A 21,989-nucleotide genomic window follows, 5' to 3' on the forward strand; every position below is an offset into this window, starting at 1 on the left:
CTCAGGAATAAGTAAGAAACGTAAACATTTTCAGAGATCATTTGTCAGTTTCTCCAGTAGGAGACTTACAGATGACATGTCAGTCAAAACAACATTCAGGAACAACAAAAACCAAGCAAAGAAATTTAAAAATTAAATCCATTTTTTAAAACTGCATGGATGTGGTGAATCCTGGAATCAGGTGGACTTTGTCTGCTGTGTGAATGGATTCACCCACATGTGAAATGACTACAATACACAATGTCAAATCCTTTTTCTTCTATTTATTTTGTCAGTCCGGATGCTGACTCGGCTGCTTGATGGTGCAATCCTAAATATTTCATACGCTGCTGAGTTTGAAAAGCTTGTCGTGACCTTGGACGTGTTTCAATAGGGGTGGAAAAATTGAATTCTTTGTGTGTCTTTGTCAGGTGACTGGTTGGCTGGAGCGCCATCTTACTCCATCTCCTTCTGAGGACATCTCATTCCAGGACTGGTCTTACCTCCTCCTCCAGCATGGAGCCCACCAAAGTCCAGTCAGAGGGGGGTCTCAACGTCACACTCACCATCCGCCTCCTCATGCATGGAAAAGTAAGCAGCTGTTACACTTGCTCTGGGCAAGGGTTTCAAATAGCGCATGGCAGGGTTCTTTAAGTTGCTTATAATATTCGAAACAACAATTAGAAAGACTTCTGAAAGTGTAACTAAACCCCCCTCTTCTGCATCAAAGTCCACCTAATGAGAAATAGCTGATGTTTGATCAGAGTATTTAAATTCTTTACAGTAAACTATGAAGGAGGGGTTTAGTTACACTTTAAACGCAGATACTGTATAATTGCAATAATGAATTTGGTCACGCTGGAGTTCATTAAGTGAAAGCATTTTTTCGTATGCCACAAAGAGTGACTGGCTTCTTCTGCTGTTGACTTCCCTTTGTTCTTGTTTCTTGTTCATGTTCTTTTAGTTTCCCACAGTGCAAGTTGGAACACATAAGTGGGCACCAGTGTTTTATCTGTGTTTTTTTTTTTGGAGGCACTTAAGTGGAGTGTGCTCTTTCACTCCCAGAAACTCTTACACTTCAAGAGGCTTTGTATGGATGTCGGCCTGTCAAATGTGTCATATCAGTCGTGCTGAGTTATTATGGCTCTTGCCTTCCTGTTGGTCCCACGGCCAGGTGCTAAAGCAAGTAAAGAAACTGTCATCAAAGCAGCTCTGTCGTTTATAGTTGCCAACCAATTTATTACACTTCCTCTTTACGGAGAAATTCATCTCACTTGTTATTATTATTATCATTATTATTATTGTACATTTTTATCAAAATAGCACTTTAAGCATATGCTCAGAGAGCAACACAAGCAAAAATCACTAAAAGATACACATTTAAATGCAAAACATTTATCTAAACATAAGAACATAGGTTATATTCATTGAAAGCACTTCTGAAAATGTGGATTTGAGTTCAGTATAGTCTATAATGTGTTTGCAGAAGGAGTTCCACAGGGAAGGGGAGGTTAAGGGTCAAGTCTGAAGGGTAGTCGAAGTAAACGTCATGTCTGTAAACAAAATACTAATATATTTTATGAAAATGTATCACAATAGTAACCTGAAGTGCATTATGTGACAAATACACCACATTTAAATGGCAAATCTCAAGAATTAGTAACACTTTGTCAGTTACACATCCCAGCAGAAGCTGCTCTTACTATGCCTGACTGGGGACTTTGCAGTACTGCATACTGTATATGAATGGTTATGTAACAGTTGCTCAGTTTACATTCTTAAATCTCAAGGGAGGTCTTCTAGCAGCTGGACTGCTTTAAAACCCAAACTACAAATCTCTAGTCAGTTGGCAGTATCGGTAGCATGTGCGTCACAAAGGCTCGAGCCAGCATCGTTCACGCGTTTTTCTGTGCCAGCCAGTCTGCAGGTCAAGAATCTGCCCACTGCATGGCTGCTCGTGCAGGACGTGACAGCCTCTGGTGACCAGGTGAGAGTTTGAATAACCAGACGGAGCCAGAGAGACTTCAGAGCCTGGTGTACGGTGGCCACAAGGGGTGTGATTTTGGCAGTAAGAGCCATTCATCAAGGCCATCCTGCCCCCCACACTGCAGCTAACGGGCTTGGTTAGGTGTTGTACACTTTTCGCTATAATTTGTCTGAAGCAGGTAGCAGGTTAATCTGCCAGCAACAGTCCTTCACCCTTTACCCCACTGATTCACATGGGCTGCAGGACTGCTCCCTGAACATGTTACCCCAACTTCCAGGATGTCTGGAAGACTTTGCGGTTAATTCAGCAACAGCTCCCCAGAGGTGGTGCATGTAGTGTGATGAATGTTTCTTCCCTGCCCTGAATTTATATGAGCAGGTAAGCACAGAACACGCTGTTCACTGTGCAGCAAAACTGACGACACCGCACAGTGCAGCGTTACTGTGATGTAGTGTGGAGCTGTTTAAAATGATTGTGTGAGGTATCACTGCAACGAAACTCTGATTTGGCCTGAGTTATGTTGAGTTTGAAACTCCACATGCTAAGAAACTTCCCGAATTAATAAGAGACCAGATTGTGAGATTTCAGAACGATGGGAGACGACACAAGAGGACAACCTGCTCTTTACACAAGCTTGAATCAAATAACAGAGCCGAGTCAGTCGTGCATGAAATCAACCTCTGAGGCCGATGTCCACAAGAAACAAACAGTTGCTCACAAAATGGCACAAAAATGCAAGATTAGAGTGAAAGGAAGCCAGATGAGTATTGGCTGCTCAACCCACCTGGTCAGATGAAAGCAAATAAAAAAAAAAAATGTTTGGATCAGATAAAGTCCAGAATGTTTGCGTTGACCTTGCCAGGAGTGCTGTCACACAAAGACGTACAAGTGTTGCAGGTTTGATGAAAAGTTGGCGCCCAGTCTCAAGTGGAAAGTGGAAAATAAATACTAAATGTGTCAGTCTTGCACCAGGAATCGAGGGCTTGTCTTGGGTCATCCCTCGCATATGAATCGCCTGCACCTGCTGTTTTTATCTGGTGGTGGAGGCTCAGGACAGAGCACCCCATCGCCTTTAATTGTCTCATCTAACTCCCAGCACGAGCCCAAATAAGCGTTTTTTGTATATATATTGAGCTTTTTCTTCAGGCGCATCCATTATAATAAAAAAAAGGTTTTAGAATACACACAACAAACATGTAGTATTCTGATGTTACTGTTTGGTAGAGCGGTATATACTTTCTGTGTTGTATATTGTGTATATAGCAGTGACTGAATTTCCCCTCATGTGAGTTCAGAGCATAATTTTAATAGATTGTTTGTGTGATTGATGGTGAGGTTGTCAGGTGTGAGTGAGTGAGTATGTCATTTTGGAATGGACCGACTCATTTTGATGTATTATTATGTGTCTAACAAAAAATAAATAAAAAATGTGTGAGGAAAGAATACTTGGATGATACAAATTATAGAGACGTAGAATTTTGGGATGAAAATAATTGAAGAATTGAAAGAAAGAATAAAACAGCAAGAATTCTGACTTTTATCTCAAAATTCGGACTTCATCTCAGCAGTCTGACTTTAATCTCAGAGTCCTGACTTTTTCTTTAATCTCAGAATTCTGACTTAATCTCAGAATTCTGACTTTAATCTCAGAGTTGTGACATTTTCTTAAATCTCAGAATACCTTTTTCTCAGAATTCTGACTTTAATCTCGGACTTCAATTTTGATTTTAATCTCAGAATTCTTGATTAAAGTTTAAATCAGAATTTTCTCAGAATTCTGACTTTAATTTCAGCATTCTGACTTTTATCTCAGAGTTGTCTTTTTCTTTAAACTTAAAAAAAAAATAATTCTCAGAATTCTGAGATTAAAGTCAGAATATATGCCTAATACTCTTCCATACACTACCATATTCGACTTAAAACACAGAAAATCTACTGTACATATGGTGTGACTAACTTTGCACAGCCTTTGCTTTGGCACAGCTTGAACAGGGTCATGACCTTAACCGTCACGGGGGGGTGGTTTGACGCATGCAGCCAGCGCTGCCCCCGTGTCCTTCGCCCACTGTGCCACACCAAGCATCATGGAAGTGCAAAATAAATAAAGTGCAGCTCCTGCAACACCAGCGTTGTAGTTGTGTGTCCTCTGCAAATCACTTCAGTATTACACATTTATCCAGAAGTTTCTATAATGATTTGTGATTGTTTTGTCTTTTCTCATTGCAGGAAGTCGGAAGCATAATTGGAAAGGTATGTATTTTTATTACATGACGCATGTCAGTGCCAGTATTCTCAGAAACCGGGAATGACCAACAGTGACATATTTTTTATTTTTCCAGAAAGGAGAGACTGTGAAAAAGATGCGAGAAGAGGTGAGTGCCAGAATCAACATTTAATTTATTATTGATTTTCCTATGCATTATATAATTACCTTTACCCAAGCACACAGTGTAGTGGTTTGAACACACAAAAGTATGAGAAACTCTTGAGCTATTAACCAGTTGCTCGAGGCATTTATCCCCCCCCCCCTATCTGCTGATGGTCCAGTTTTCTTTTAGTGGTAGAATCTACTTCTGAAACTCATGGCCGTTTTCAGCCACAAGCGTCTTGTGGAGGTGACATTGGCTTGAATGTAGACGACATTGATTCTTATTGAAAAAGTTAGGCACTGCAGTTCTAATGATGAAGAGATCATTTGTTTTTCTGTTGGCAAATATACTCTACATTCCTGGATTAAGCTCTCACACTGCATATTGAATTGTTGTTGTGTTTTTTTTTTGTGTCCAGAGTGGAGCCAGAATCAATATCTCCGAGGGCAACTGTCCAGAGAGGATTGTCACCATCACTGGACCAACAGATACCATCTTCAAGGCTTTTGCCATGATTGCCTACAAATTTGAGGAGGTACGAGAAGACTGACAGTTTTCTATGTCACAGCAAACGCGTACGGTCTTGTGCAGCCACTCAAAAAGTAAATTGTTAGGTGTACTGATGAAGTCCTTTTTGAACCTCTTTATGTGCGCACACACACACACACACCAGCTGTTTATTTGTCTTCCTCTGCTTTTCTGTTTTCATTCTCCTGCAGAGATTTTGCCCCTTCCGATTTAAAATAGCGTCTGCTATTTCAAAGATCTGTCTGTGTACGAACAGACCACAGTTTAATTTCCTTTTTTCTTTTCATTTCATTATTGCGACATAAAAATAGGAAGAAAAACATGTTCTCAATATGCATTATGTTACATGAAAAACTAGAGTGGAAGAAAGAAATTACCAGGTGGGGGAAATAGACAGGTGCGTAATAAAAAGCAAAACAGCAGTATCTTCTCTCTGTGACCTGTGGGATAATCCGCCATGACCTTCAGAGAAATATTAAAGCTCGATATCTTCTCGAGTGTGACGAGGTAGATAATATAACGCTGTGAAATAAAAACACATTTTCTTGTTTTCTAGGACATAATCAATTCCATGAGCAACAGTCCAGCAACCAGCAAGCCCCCCGTCACGTTAAGGCTCGTCGTGCCAGCCAGCCAGTGTGGCTCCCTCATAGGAAAAGGAGGCTCTAAAATAAAAGAAATGAGAGAGGTATGATGATGTGAGATTTTTTCATGCATAATCTAAAAAAGAAAGAAAGCACAATATAACTTTTCAGTCTTTTGCTGTTTTATTTATTTCACATTACATAACAGAAAATGTAGCGCAGCCGCGTTTCCTTATCTCGTCTCACTCACTGTGTTCGATTTTATTCCTTATAAATAATTTCATAGGAGACTAGATAAAGAAGTCATCATTTTTTCTGTGTGTGACATTTGATTTTTCTTCAATGTTTGTTTTCATTTGACCATGTATGTGAATGGGTTCAGTGCAAAAGGTCACCTCCCTCTTCCTGGTCAGTGATTTGAGTTAATATGTTAGCTGTTTTCAATAGTGACGGACACAATTACCTGCTTTTTTGTGAACTGGCTGCCCCTGCTATAATTAAAATCCCATCTAGAGCATAAACACCCATGTATTTTTTAGTGGCTATCTGTTTTGTTTTTTTAAGACGAAAATTAATTATATATATATAGTATATTATTTTGTCGGATTGGCAGTACAAAATGCACAGGATTATTGTGCATTCAACAAAAATAAAGACACCACTTTTGTTTTCTTTCAACTCTTTCCCAAATGGAAGTAGATATATAAGAATGAATCTATGCAAACAGGCTTAATTTTAGCAAAATTTTGTTTTTTTAAAATCTATGTTAGTTATCAACTCACCTTTCATAGCATGTATAGCTTGTCAAAATAATACTGAATATGACTATAATATACTATAAAATGTACACTTTTAATAGGCACTGAATTCCAGTTTTTTGTAGGGTAGAAAATCAGTGTGTATCATCCTCTATGTTGTGATTTGATCAGGTAGCACTCAGTCAATGTGGTCAGAAGTTCAACTAACCCTTGTCAGCATACAAAAGCCACTGTAGTGTCATCAAATCATGGATATCCGTACCACGGCTGATGAATGGACGGGCTATTGTGAAATGTCAGCTCTTGATGGAGGAAAAGTCATGGAAACAACAGCGTCAGTCGGATTCATTTCAGAGCCAGAAATAAAATGGAACACAATGTTCCCACAATGTAATTATCACAGAGATATTATAGCATGTACCAAAGTGGAGGACTGAGCACTAGAAATTGCCACAGCCAAGTTTAGCAAAACAAAAAATAACCAGGCAGAAAAAAAGTAAAAAGGCAACTTCATATAACATAATTTGCTGTCTACTATGAAGACTATGGATTTTGTTTTAACTGTTGGGAGAGAACTTGATTCCTGTAGCAAACGATTTGGAGCCAAACCCAGAGGCGTCACACTCTGCTCTTAAAGGCGACATTTTCTGCTCCCTGATGCCTTTTTATTGCCGTGTTTTCAACGCTGAAAATGTGTAGATAAAGGGCTCCTTTGTTCAGCATGTGCGAGATGGAATCATTTGAAGCTTTCTGACACATTGAAAACTGTGTGTGTGCTCCCCTGCGGACGTAGGGGGGTATTTGTAGAAAAAGCACTTCAGAGCCTCGAGAGCACTGCCACGGCCCAGGTGAGCTTGAGTTCAGTCGTGTCGACATTGTCATCTTTTCCTTAAAGTACACAACTCTGCTCTGCAGTCCACAGGAGCCCAGGTTCAAGTGGCAGGGGACATGCTGCCCAACTCCACGGAACGTGCAGTGACAATCTCTGGGACTCCAGAAGCCATCATCCAGTGTGTCAAACAAATCTGTGTGGTTATGCTGGAGGTAGAGTATGACGAGATACACCCAGACTGTTGCATTTAAGTGTCTAAGATGCAAATGTTGCGTTTACACCTAACGCAAAGTGGTTTTTCAGCTTGTGGAACCACTTTAGATGTAATTCAGTAAGGGAAATCACTGTGGTTGGCTCCAGTAAATGTGTAAATCTAAAATGTCTTAAATACACGTATGCCACACATCAGAAAAGTAACTTTTAGTATACAGACATCTTACCCTACCTACTATACTATATCTACAATCTCTCTTAAAATGCCCAAACATATTCATTGCAATAAAAGAAAAGGAATATGCACCGGTGTTGCAGTAAGAAAACCGTCACTTCATGTTTTTATTTGAAGCACATACCTTTCATAAGTAGACACTCCTCCCACTACAGAACAGCGTCTGTGGAGGAAAGCCGATTAAGCCTCCTTACACTGACTCCAACAGCACTCTTTCTGCAACGCAGCGTGAATCAATAACTCTGTGTCATTATAATAAGCTTGCAAAACAGAACACCCTCCGATTTTTTTTTCCCCCTGAAAACCACCTCCCAAGCTGATAGGTTTTCTAAGAAAATGAACATGCGGAGGTTCATTTAAACTGTGCTTATCATTTTCCACACAGACGAGGTCTTTTTTTTCTGCTGTTTTGAGGTGAAACATTATTTTCAAAGACTCAGTTTGACATTGAAAAAAAAGCTTTTAAAGTTTTTCCTTTGTGGAATTAGATGAGAAGATAAAAAATACTGATGTCTGCCTATTAAAAGTGATCCCACAGCCAGCTGATGGTTAAATTTATAGGACAAGCAGTAGGTCGACAAAACAAGGCGTGACCTTGTGACCTCAGTGTGATCTGAACTGAACTACAGAGCAACAGGGAGAGCAGATGTGTGACATTAGAGGACACGTGTAAGGCAACACCATTATCCGTCCACAATACATGATTTTTGTCGTTCAGCTCGTTACGCAACAGATCATAAATGAGACTTAATTCCTACATGAGCTGTATCCACCACGCTGAATCACAGTGCTAATTCTGGTGCCTCATTTCAATGCCTCAGCTGTTTCCATGTTTCCCCAAATGTCACCCTGTTCACTTGGACAAGAAGACACAGCTCTGTAGCTGTGGACAGACAGCAGGGCCACAGTCCATGTTGCTGGCAGCTCACAGGGCTGTCATGGAAGAACTTACACGTCTGCTGTGTGTGTGTGTGTGTGTGTGTGTGTGTGTGTGTGTGTGTGTGTGTGTGTGTGTGTGTGTGTGTGTGTGTGTGTGTGTGTGTGTGTGTGTGTGTGTGTGTGTGTGTGTGTGTGTGTGTGTGTGTGTGTGTGTGTGTGTGTGTGTGTGTGTGTGTGTGTGTGTGTGTGTGTGTGTGTGTGTGTGTGTGTGTGTGTGTGTGTGTGTGTGTGATTTAAACATCTGTTCCCATCTGGTGCAAACAGATCTGACTTAATATTTTAATGAAGTATTATACACTACTGTTCAAAAGTTTGGGGTCACTTAGAAATGTCCTTATTTTTCAAGGAAAAAGCACTTTTTTTCAATGACTATAACATTTAATGAATCAGAAATACACTCTATACATTGTTAATGTGGTAAATGACTATTCTAGCTGCAAACGTCTGGTTTTAAATGGAATATGTACATAGGTGTATAGAGGCCCATTTCCAGTGTTCTAATGGTTCATCGTGTTTACTAATTGCATTAGAAGGCTATTGGATGATTAGAAAACCCTTGTGCAATGATGTTAGCACAGCTGAAAACAGTTTTGCTGGTTCATTGACGAAAGCAAAGTTATTAGTTATTTCTAATCTTGCCAATGTCTTGACTATATTTTCTATTCCGTTTGCAACTCTTTTGATAAATAAAAGTGTGACTTTTAATGGAAAACTTGGAAAAATTTTATAGGTGACACGAAACTTTTGAACAATAGTGTAAATCATTTAGATTTTGTGTTGTACTGACAATAGAAACACCGTGTAAGCGTCGGCACTTTTTCAAAAGCGTTGGTTGAGCACTCGTAATGGGACAAATGTTCTCTGAAACCGTCAGTACTCGTAAAACATGCCCAAGCCTGAATTTCTGTCCAACAACAAAACCCCTGGACTTGATTTAGGACAAGCATCGAGATAAAATGTAGTTTTATAAATAATGAAACGAAAACAGCTTTGGCTGACTTTGTTCTTACCCTTCAATCGTCTGCTCGTTCACCGCTCTTCTGGGAGAAGTGACGTGAAAGCGGACAGGATTTGAGAGTGGTTTTCATCAAATGGAATGTGTTCCCCTCATACAGAGACAGGTTACTGATACCCTCTGTTCTCTTTATTACAAAGCTAGGTTAACAGGCTGCTGGCTATAACTTCATATTTAATGAACAGATATAAAAGTGGCATTGATGTTGTGGTTTTTTTTGCCTTGTTTTTTATCTCCCACAGTAAGACCTACATGTGGGTAGAGTGAGAGTAGCTGTTCCCCATGTTCTTTCTTCATACTTAGTTAATATATTTAATTATTCGAGTTAAAAGAGTTTTTCCCCCTCTCGTACTTTTCCCCCCTACTCTTGATGTGGGTTCAATGTCATGACAGATGATGCTACACACCCTGTTCATCCCTATCAGGCAGACTGTGATCTATATGGTTGTTTGAGATGTACGGATGGACAAATGTTTGCAGATGGGTCGATAGATGACACCAGTATTCATGTTTATTTTACTCAATCATCCCTCTTTTCCTCTCTCTCTTACAGTCTCCACCAAAAGGTGCCACCATTCCTTACCGCCCAAAGCCGGCCTCCACCCCAGTCATTTTTTCCGGTGGCCAGGTAAGAGCTGAGCTGACTTCAGCTTTGTTAGTTTGTGCCTCCAGCAAACCTGAGACTTTTACTGCAGCATCAGCCGGTACGCGTTTCTGCAAAATCTTTTCATTTTCAAACTACCTCAACCCTTTCCTATAAGTAAGGCTGTTTTCACTGGGGAAACAAAGCATTACCGCGGTGTTTACCGTTTCCCTGACCGTTATTTATTGTAGCCGTACAAATAATAGCACTCGGTTGTAAAGGCAGAAAGCGTGGCCACGCTAAGTGTGTCACAGTGTCTCCAACCTGCAGTCATTGTTGACAGGGCAGATAGGAACATGACGGAGCTGTACCTGAAAGCATCATTGTCTTTGATTTAGAAACGACGACACGAGTGTCATTTAACAACACAGGACACAAACAAATGTCCATCCAGCTAAAGTGGATCATTTAGTCGCAGATCTGGAATGAAAGCTTTGTTATGGAGCCAACGGGAGATAAATGTGAGAAACGGGTCCACTAACTGCTTGTGATGGCTCCGATTTGGAGCGCTTGTTGTTTGTCTACAAATTATACACAGTTAATGCTTATTGGAATGTAAGACGCAGTGTAATGACACGAGCCTGTTTCGGATCGGAATGAATCAACCAGACAGGGATGAAAATACATGTGCAGGACAACACAGTTCTGCATAAACATGATCAATTTTTATGGTGCAGATGTTGTGTCCTGCATCAGTCCGATGCAATTTGAAGGAGATGCATGCTCCAAAAAATATGCTGCATAATTTTTTTTCAACAAACATGAGTTGTCTGATACCTGACCAGGGATTTTTATTTAAAAAAAAAACACCATTCCAAGTAGTCCCTGTTCTGACAGTGCCCTACATTGTTCCTGTATGGCAGTGATCCTGTAGGATGTTAAAACTCTCTGTAGCACCATTTCTGCTGGATTATCATCTGTCAGTGTACTCCCCCCCCCCCCAAAAAAAAACATTCTTCACCTCATTACACCACGAGCAACAGCAGCAACAGCCTGGACTGTTGACGAAAAGCAGTCCAAGGTTTCATGCGTTTTTGAAAACTAAAATGTGACCTTGAATCTGGTTAATTAAAATAGCTCCTTTCCTATTCTCCTCTCCTATTCTCCTCTCTCATCAACAATTGTGTTTAACTGCTGCTCACCTGGTGTTTAACGTTGACAGATGGCCAACACATGGAAACTTAGAAAAGTTTAGCACCCTTACTGTCCCTAAATTAGCATATATTTGCATATGCATCGCTGTTGCCACATGAATGACTACATAAGTACACTACCGTTCAAAAGTTTAGGGTCACCGAAGCAATTTTTTTCGTGTTTTCCATTAAAACGCACACTTATTCAACAAAATAGTTACAAAATGAATAAAAAATATAGACAAGACATTGACAAAATTAGAAATAATGATTTTTATTCAAAATAATAATTTTGCCCTTCAAACAAAGAACCAGCAAAACTGTTTTCAGCTGTGCTAACGTAATTGCACAAGGGTTTTCAAGGGTTTTCTAATCATCCAAATAGCATTCTAACGTGATTAGCATACACAATGTACCATTAGAACACTGGAAATGGGCCTTAAACCAGACGTTTGCAGCTAAAATAGTCCAGAAGTTACCACATTAACAATGTATAGAGTGTAGTTCTGATGAACTTAATGTTATATTCATTGAAAAAAAGTGTTTTTCCTTAAAAAATACATGCATAAGCAGCTTGTATGCAACGTGTATGTTTTCGTAGTACAGTACTCAGTGTGTGCAGTAAATGAGTGTATAGTACGTGTACAGTAACTTTGCAAACTTGAATGTACCATGTTTCATTACTTTTAACATTAATCTCGGCATCCGCTCCTAGAATAACTTTAAAAATTAGGTTACAACACTGCATAGATGGGGTTTTGTGCAAGAACGATCAAACAAACTGTACTTTCTGATGTTTCTCTTATATTTTCCGTCTTTCCAGGCTTACACAATTCAGGGACAGTATGCCATACCGCACCCAGATGTGAGTTCTTGGTTTCTTCTTCATTTTCTGTGTGTGTGTGTTTTTTTTAAGGCTATACCTGACAAAAGAAATGTGTCAGTGGACTCAGCTTTGACTGGTGAAACTGTTACAGTTGTGAAAAGGGTTTGGTTGACATTCAGGGCGCCACTGACAAACTGCAATGAGGACACGTCAGAAATGTGACACGTTTCTTGCCGACACTAGATTTCCAAAACAAAAGCCACAAATGATAGATTATAGTGTGAGTTATTTTGCCTTCAAACCAAATGTAGATATATGAGGTTCCCAGGTTGTGTTTTCTTGCATTACTCACATTACACACAAGTAAACACAATGATCCTCTGGCCAAAAGTAACACAGCATGAAAAATCACTTGGCATTTGGTCCAAACGTGCCTCCAGCCTCACGCTGAGTGAGTTCCGCAGCTGCCTGTGCCCATGACATGACTACCTCACCAGGTTGACAGGATGACAGGATGTAGCTGAACGAATTGACGTGGGAGAACAGGGTAAAAGTGATGAGCACTCTCTCCAGAGCTACCTCTGGTCACCGAAATATCTTCATGTTCGGCTTGTTAGAACCTCAGTTGACTAAGTGAGTCATTCGAGTACACCTTGATTATATGAACACGCCAGCTCATAAAGGTTACGTGGAGACGATGACGCCACTGTGAAATCAACGTCTGTGAAGTTAAAGGTTGGACCGCATGCGTCTCTGACCAGACCTGGCCGACACCACAGATCTAACCTTCGGGTGATAGTGATAAAGGCACGTTTTGATGGTGAGACTCTTTTAATTCCAGTGGACCATGTAGTCTCCATTAATAATCTGCCTTCATCTGTCCTCGTCTGGAGAGCTTTCAGGAACTCGCTTCTGTCAGATCCACTAATTCAAAGTTGGGCAGTGATTGATGCCGGTGGAGGTGGTGGTTGACGGTACGATCACTCAGCTACAGACCTGACAGCCTCTTCCACCCTCATTAAATATCCTCTTTAAAGGAAAAGAAGGCTTGAACACACGTCCGTCTTCCCACATTTTCTGATGGAAATGATGCGCAGCAGGGGATGGACATCCTGTGACCGTGTCAGGGAGTAAGAAGCAGCAGCAGCTGTGAGTCATGTAAAACCAGACGTTCTGCTGTTATGAAAAGACACATTAATGGAGGGGGGTGAAGGTGCTTCTTTCCATGAGAAAGTGACAGAAAAGGTGGCTACAAAAAAATCTAATTAAACTCAATTACAGACACGTCACTCTCCCTCTTTGTCCATGTCTCTCTTTCTCTTACTTTTTTTTCCTTCACCACCCTGTTTCTCCTACTCCTCACAATTTCTTCACTCTAGTTTTGTTTGGCTTCATTTTCTCGGTGTGACCTGTGTCTCAGTAACCTCTTAGTTCTACTTTCCCTCCTAACCCTTCAGCAGTTGACCAAGCTCCACCAGTTGGCTATGCAGCAAACCCCCTTTACCCCTCTCGGACAGACCACCCCTGCTTTCCCTGGTACGTACCCACAAAGCCCTTTAGGTAATTCCTTCTCTTCCTTCTCTTCCTTCTTGCATTCACAGAAATATTTTCTCTTTCCCTACCTTGCATCTTATCTCTTTTGTCACAGCATGACTTGCCGCCCCCCTGTGGTTTCTCTCCCTCTTTGATTTCGTTTTTCCATGTATATTTTCTCTTTGCTCTGTCTGATAATGTCAGTAAAAGGCAAGAAAGTGACACCGGGCTTCACTTTTAAAAACGCGTTATCGCATTGCAACAGGACGCACCGTTCCCTCCAACACCTTTTTAGTTTTCATTTCCAGTCAAAAATGGAAGATCTCCAGTGCAATAGTTCATCCATGCTGTCATGTAATTACTCTCTGAAGGTGTCGTATATCTGAACAGACCTCGGTGCGTGCAAAACACCACGGTATCATGCATAAAAACAGACCATTTTCCTGGGGCAGAAAACTTTACCCACTTACTTCCCAGGAGTTAAATTAGAAGATCAATACCACTCTAATGCCAGTTAGCACAGCTTAGCTAGCAACTCGAGCACTGGAGTCCGGGCATTCTCTGGAGATGATGCTGGGGGGAGGGCGCGGCTGCAGATGTAGATGTCTCGAAAGTTGTTCCAGACATTTGCTGGAGTCAAATCCCCGAATAATGTCTGCGAGTGAGCTCATGTGAGAACACAGCAGGAGAAACAGGTCGAGACAATCCATGGCAAGTGAATGGACGTCACTTGTGATGATCCTCGTGCAAGCTGAGGCCAGACACCAGCCCCCTCGCCTTGGATCCTCCAGAGATTCTCCAAACTCACTGTGAGGATCTCCTGCTGTGTTTGTCACGTGTGAACGGCAAACTCCGCAGAATGTCCGGACACAATTCTCTCACAAATGTTTAAGCAGGGACCTGGAGACAGTTAGCTTTGCCCTGCTTTCATGCTGGTAGGTGGATTTTATTATCTAATGACAGTAGTCGCTGTTTACCCCTATCTTTGAGGTATATGGGAGTGGTATTAACATTTTAAATAATCTCTAATGAGTGGATCAACATTCATTTGAAAGGTTTCAGCTCTGTTAAAAAATTATGTTTTGAATCCAAATCTCATTTCTCTTTTATAATTGCTCCCCGACGTAGGTTTGGATGCCAGTCCACCAGCCAGCACCCATGAACTCACCATTCCTAATGATGTGAGTAAAGCTAGAAAGGTTGGGTTAAAGGACACTTGACTGAAGCTGTGTGTCTTTGAATCATATGTTCTTCCAAACTCTTCTCTATCATCTAATTCCTTTTTTTTCCTTTTAGTGTACCAGACAATCATCTGTGTGTAATCTACAAATGTATGAAAATGTAGGGCAAATAGATTTTCAAATTTTTTTTTTGCTGTTTTTTTTGACAGCTAATAGGCTGCATCATTGGACGTCAGGGAACCAAAATAAACGAGATTCGACAGATGTCGGGGGCGCAGATCAAAATCGCAAACGCCATGGAAGGCTCGTCAGAGCGCCAGATCACCATCACGGGGACTCCTGCTAACATCAGCCTGGCACAGTATCTCATCAATGCAAGGTAATCTTGTTCCTTAGCTTGTTGTAAAACACCCAAGCAACACCTGAACGCCTCATCGAGAGGCGCCAAGAAAACTGTAATCTGTGAATGTGCGGTGTGAAAACACACATATCTTACTTGTCAAATTTCCACAGCCCTGATACGTTGATGAGTTGCCAGAAAACACTCCGTCATTCCTTTCTTCTTCTTTTTTTCTTGGTTGTACATCACTTTTCTCCCTTATTTCCACCCAAGTGTTGACATTCAATTGCATTATGTTGCTGCAAGCACACTCTTTGCACATAAGTGGCTCATGGGAGCAATGCCAAAATATGAGCCCAGTAAGCTGTGTGGGTTGTTTTTCTTTAAAACACACACACTCCAAAGGAGTAAATTGGATGAACAATAAATGACCCATCAATCAATAAACGAACGTGTGTTTCAACTATCAATTTAAATTTATTCTTGCCGAGACTCACTCAGCTTTTCATTTTCCAATCCTTCCACCGAAATCCTTCACTTCATCATCGGCAAAGAAAATAAATGTGTTATTGCGCCGATGTGTGAAAACTGGAGCTCTCTGATGTCCTCACACAATTCTGAACCTCGCAGTCAAATGTTAATTTCAATACAGCGAGAAGAAGCCACAAGCTCACAATTGGTGACTTTTATGTCTTTGACCTCTTAGGGCGAGTTAGAGAACAGCAAACTAATGGTTTTTGCTTTCCCACAATTCCACTGGGGGACGTGGCTGCCATGTAGAATGACCTGTCGTCCATGGCAACATAGTGAAGTCATGGTTGAGAAGACGGGATCAACTTGTAACTACAAGTTACAGTTCTAAACAAACTGGTTATTGAATATGATGTTGACGTCGGCAACGTTAACGCATGACGTGTTTCCATGACAACTGACCGGAAAAAGATGCGTGTGACGTCATGTTCACGTGACCACCGATTGTTAAAATGAGTCTCTAAAGTAACGCTAAACTTTAAAAACAGAGGCTCCTTCTGTTTAATAAACAGACTGCTTCAATTGGACTATAGGCGCGCTAACGGTGCTAAAGGAGCTAACGCAGCTAATGGAGCTAACTGGTAAACGGTGTCTGGACTCCAAACATGAAGTCACACGTGTCTTGTTTCTGGTCAGTCGTCATGGAAACACGTCATGCGTTAATTTCACGTTAATATTGGCGCCATTAACCGCCATTAATGCCTTAACATGCCCAGCACTGATATAAACATCAAACATTTTTAATACTTTAATATCGATTTGAAATTGGGAAGACTCTGATGCATTTATTGAAGTTAAAATCTCATCTTTTAATCCCTCACACTACGGGATAATTTGGCCAGGTAATCTGTTCAAACCAGCCTAAAATCTGAAGGCACACGTGATTGTCGGAAAGGTCCAGATCAGGACTGTAGTCTGGCCAATTATCCTCTAGTGTGAGGCAGGTTTTAGTCTACAAATCTGGTCTTTGAATTGGGTCAAAGTTATGGCACTGAGGTGACAACTTAAGTGTTGAACTATTCTTCTTCTATTTATTGAAAGAATAATATTGCATTTAGTGTTAATTAGTAAAATAAATAAAGATAAAATCAGAAAAATGACACTGACTCGTGTCAGGAGGAGGTGTGATGGGATGTTTCTGGATATTTTATGACCCCCGCCCTGTGATGATTTACTAACATCTCCAATGCTAAGATGTCCGAGGTGAAGAAGTACAGTGAAAAAGCCACTGCACCATAACTTTCATTGACACTTGTTTTCTCTCTCTCAACCCCTCTGCCCTCCCCCTGCTCCCCCCCGCTCCGTCCCACCCCTCTCTGAATCGATATAGGCTGACGTCTGAAGTCACTGGAATGGGCACGCTCTAATATCTACTCATCTTGAGCTTATGGCACCGTGTCTGGTTTTATTTGCCATTTTTTGCGTATTTGACGGTCCTGTTAAGTGATTTTTTTTTTTCCCATTTCTTGTATTTTTTGTGTATCACGTGTATCTGCACTCTCACCTACTGTATCTGACACTCGATTTCTGAAAGACTTTACTTCCTAAATTTACTTCACTTTACTTTCTCTTTTGACTCTTGTACCTTTTATGGCACCTCGTGCACGACACTGCTTTGTTTTACCTCATGGTCACTTTTTTTGTTGCTCTACAGGCACCTGAAAGTAAATATTTCGATTGATTAAACAGGTTAAACCATTGATGTCCCTCCTCCCATTCAATTTTACTCTGACACATTTTAAATTCCACATTGAGACTAATACATAAAACACTTCTCAACACAGCAACTACTGTATAAAGCAGACGCTTTGTATATTTTTCACTATCGCTGAGATGCGCGTTTACCTGTGTGCCCGTGGACGTTTGTTTGCCGTACGAACACCACAGACTGATCTGCATGATGTGTATCACGCTCGTTGTAAACGCAAACCTGTATAAAGAATCCGATTGGAACAAGCCATGAACAAGTCTTGATCTGCACCTGTCACTGTGACTCCAGTGTGAATTTACTGCACCTCTCACAGGTAAATACCGAACAAAAACGTCCACTCACTAACGCACAAACATCCGTTTTCTCCCAGGTTTACTGTATGTGAAGCCTGACACATGGGTTGGAGCGGAGAAATGGAAATAAGGCGCAAAGGAGTGTAATTCAAAATGCACGTTATTATTGCACCGCATAATATTCACCAGTATTCCACGGTCATGTACTCATGTTATTCATTCACTGCAAGTCTAAGAGGAGGCAACGAGGGCCCTTCGGAAGCTCTCACAATACAACATCAAAATGACTGGCGAACTCCTGAGTAGAGAGACTCTTAACCGTCGATCACATCTCTTTTTTAGCTCGTTATTCGCAGTTTGGACGTCAACGAACCGTTCTAGATACTCAAAATGTCACGTGTTTCTGGCCCAGCAAGTATAAAACCTTATGCATCTGCTGTACATATACACGTATGCATGACTTCCACTTGCCATCTCCTGTAAGGCAGTACAGTATGTCCACAGTTAACCCGACACGTGGACGGACGTCCAACTTAAGGCCTTTAGCTCAGTCTAAACCTCAGGTTATTACGAAAGAATATTAGTCCCGATCAGACCTGAGTGATGCCGTCTCCTGTGACCTCACATCCGCCCCCCACCAAATATGGCTTTTGTCAACACGTTAGTCCGTGACGGTGTGCGAGTGACGGAGAAAGAGAAAAGAGTCTGCGAGTGAATCGATGCACTTACGCACACGGCTGTAGCACCAGATAAGATTTTCGGTGTGAGGGGGAAAAAAAGAAAGAGACTGTCAATCGTGGTCAATATTTGTCTCAGTGAGTCAGAGGACACACGTGTGTCATGAGCACTGATATAAGAATATGATATGACATGTGAAGAGACACTCAGATAAGGACTAAGCTGAGAATGGATCACTCAGGATCTGGACATTTGAGTGGAGCGTGCAGCCATGTCTGAACAGGGCCGGTACAGTAGAATATGATGTAGAATACGAGTGATTATGGGCAGAATCCTCTTTTTTTTCGCTACGGAGCTCCCCCTACAGTTTCAGAGTACTGCATGTCCGATGTTTACTCGTGTGTGTTCCCTCGCTCAGTCAGACAGCCGCTTCCTCCTTCCCAACGTTTTACTCTGCTTCTTTTTCCCCCCGCCATAAAGAACGTACAAAATAACACTATCACCGACTTGCCGTGAATCGATTTGTGTTTCTCGCGACACATCCCGATTCTGAGGACGCTCCTGATCTCGCAAGGCTGGCTTTCCGCTAACGGACAGTAGGAGGAGCCATTTGACCATCACTATGACTCTGAAAGTGTTAAATTAGGGTAGAAATCCTGCTTAGTCCATGTTGTGGAAATTCTCTGCTGCTGGTCAAGAGTGAAATAGAGAACTTCTGCCGGCCGACAAGGTTTTTATTTTCATTGCAAGGAAAAGGTCAATCTTCACTTTTGCATTCGCCCAATAGACAAAGGAGCCTGGCTTTCCCGGCCATGTTTTCACACCCCTTTGTCTACTGTAGGTATCGGGGAGCCGACTCCCTGCGGATGTTGTCGGAAGGTGCCAGTTCAGGCTAGACATCCTAATTACACAATACACAATACACAATACACAAAAGGACCTGGTATTCTGTGTTGGACAGGTAAAGGGTGATGGGCAGTTGTGGCTCTGAGACAGAGAAATGTAATTCCCCATTACAGTTCCGCTTTAAGATTGTAATCTAACACTTATTATAAGATTATAATGTTAAAACGCAGACTAGAAGAACATCTTTATAAAATGTAACACTCCAGTTTATGATAAAATAACTACAAGTAACTTTGTAATCCATGTTATTTTAGCGCAGTTTTCAGCATTACTCCTGTACTCATTTAGACAAAATGTAAATTATTGACGTCATTATCGGCTTGTGTTGATTACAACTCTGTTAAAACGAGGCTGCCTTACAGTGATACACTTACAATTAGACACTTACACCACATTTACATGATTTTAAAAGGAGTCATTTAAAAACTTGCCATAACCACATTCGTCTGGTCATTAATGTATTTTAAATACTTTAAAGTGCCAGTTAAGTACAGACAGGAAGAAAACAACAACGCCATACTTATAGCATCACTCATATGTTTTTCATCCATCTGTTCTATCCATGTTGTGTTAATTTACATGGTACATTAACACTGGTACATTATTATTTATTATTTTTTTCTGTTACAGTGCTGGAGCAACAAAACCATGAACAATGATTGACGAGGTGATATAAATAATGCCGTTTGAAGAAAAAAAAATGTGTCACGCCATGTTTACGTTAGATCATTTGCATCATGGAGGTCTGTGTTGGATTTGTTATTTATGGAGGTGAACTCTGAAATGTTTTGTAAAAAAAAAAAAGAAAAAAAGAAGAGAATAAAGTTTGTGTTTCCTCTCCCTTGACGTGGACATCGCATTTTTTCCCCACCTTTTTGAACAGAGGAAGGACTCATATTGCCCATTTTCCATTTTGGTGTTTGTCACAGTTGATTGTTAGTTGTCCTCGAAAGGAACGAGCGTCGACTTTCCGCTGCGTAATTTGCAACATGACAGTTTGATCCCATTGTTCGCCGTTGACGCTAATCTCGGCGTTGATTCCGAGTAAGACGATATTTGAAAGCGAGGCCCTCGGGCGTCGACGTGTGCGCTCTCTTCACACTTGCAAGTGTTGCTTTCATCAGAAACGAGTCACTTCTGTTTCATCGAGGCTGTCCACGGGGGGGTGCGTCGACGTCTCCGACTACAGGCATGTTGCAAATTAACGTTGTCCCTCTTATTTGGATGGAGACGAGAGGTCACCTTGTGCACGCTGGGTCTTTTTTGTTTGTACTCCCCGAGTCCCCGACTGATTTCGTAGCACATTCGCCGTGTTTAAATGAGGCGAGATAATCTCTGTGCGCAACCACTGACAACCTTGACAGATTTAAAGCTCTTTCAAGCACTCTATAATGAGTCTCAAGTCATAAATTGCCATGTAGTTTCCTGCATTGATGCATTTATCATGTTCTAATCAATGATTGTATGAAGAGATAATGTTTCCCCCCTTTATGAATTCCCTTTTTCCACATGCCCTTATAAGTGTTTTGTTTGATGAATGATGGATGAATTATGGAAGCTGTCTCGGTGTCCATCAGCTTATTATTCACGTGGTCCTTTTATTATGAAGAGCAGACTTTGGCACTTGAGGATGAAGACGATGTGATGAATGCAGAACCGGTTTCACCACTGCAAAGTCAGCGGATAAAGGACATTTAAAGGAAATGTATTTACTTCTCACTCTTGAATTTGCAGCAACAAGACCCAGGCCTTTCTGCATGGAGTTTTGCATGTTCTCCAGGTTTTCCGGTTTCCTCCCACATTATGAAAACATGCAGATTTGGGGATCAGGCAGAATGGACCACGGTTGTGACTGTGAGAGTGGACGGCCCAGGGTTGTACCCCCGCCTTTCGCCCTATGTCGGCTGGGATTGGCACCAGCGACCTTCACGTGGAGGATAAAGCGGTACGAGATGAGTGAATAAATGAATAATTTACCTTTCACGAGTTATAAGCCTAAAGCCAGTGTGAGAAGGGAATAAATAAGTGCACGTAGTGTTTGAAAAATATTATCCAGATAAAGGATTTTGTGTGTGCCAAGAGCCACAGAAGGAGGAGGGATGAAAATGACTATTAACGCAAATAAATCAGATGTTAAATGGGGAAGAAAATTTGTTCAAATTCACCTTTTCTCTATTTTCCCAAAACGATGTCGGGAGCAGCCGCTCAACTCGTTATATTTTGTCATAAAAATAATGTTTACGAATGTCTGTTTTACATCAAATGTGTGTTCATGGCGACACATAAAATATAACGGTTTTAGAACGAGAATATCTAAGTCAACAAATGATCTCACGCCGTCTTTTGTTGATTATGGGTTTAAAAGAAAAGCTTGACCCACTCGCATATGCATTTTAATCATGGAGTCTTTATCATAATCTGTAATTTGAGCAGCATAAAGTGGTGCAGTCTGCTTCAGTGGTGTGTGTGTTAGCAGCTGCTGCACAGTTGGCTGTGGTTTTTGCAGCTTGATGAGATCGGATGATTGGATTCGTGGAATGAAAAACAGAAAAAAAGCAGATGTCTGAAGCCAATTTTTTAAAAAAGAAAATTCATTTTTCGTCACTGCCGACGAGATCAAGTTGCACACTCTGAAACTTCTGTCAATTTTTATCTAAGAAGAAATAAACTTTGACGCTCTCGTAGCGATTAATACGACAGAGTGTTAGGGCCAAATAACAGGAAAGAAAATGAGTCTTTCGAGAATGAAGTCGTGATATTACAAGAACAAAGTCG

General features: G+C 41.1%; 1 protein-coding gene across 2 annotated transcripts; it reads left to right on the top strand.

The window, feature by feature from the left end:
* The first annotated feature begins 466 nt into the window (after positions 1-466).
* LOC310942937 (poly(rC)-binding protein 3) lies at positions 467-17,136 on the top strand. Of its 2 annotated transcripts, none has more exons than XM_083908407.1 (12): positions 467-570; positions 4,193-4,216; positions 4,306-4,338; positions 4,754-4,870; positions 5,420-5,551; positions 7,121-7,249; positions 9,993-10,067; positions 12,039-12,080; positions 13,499-13,577; positions 14,703-14,755; positions 14,965-15,134; positions 16,957-17,136. In XM_083908407.1, the coding sequence occupies exons 1-12, from the start codon at positions 496-498 to the stop codon at positions 16,991-16,993; spliced, it is 966 nt and encodes a 321-aa protein (XP_083764533.1). In that variant the 5' UTR covers positions 467-495; the 3' UTR covers positions 16,994-17,136. The 2 variants fall into 2 exon arrangements, with proteins under 2 accessions (XP_083764533.1, XP_083764534.1); XM_083908408.1 differs by having other exon boundaries at positions 13,502-13,577.
* Positions 17,137-21,989: the final 4,853 nt, after the last annotated feature.

The sequence above is a fragment of the Microchirus variegatus genome (assembly GCF_963457635.1).
Source record: "Microchirus variegatus genome assembly, chromosome: 22".
NCBI classification, from domain to species: Eukaryota; Metazoa; Chordata; class Actinopteri; order Pleuronectiformes; family Soleidae; genus Microchirus; species Microchirus variegatus.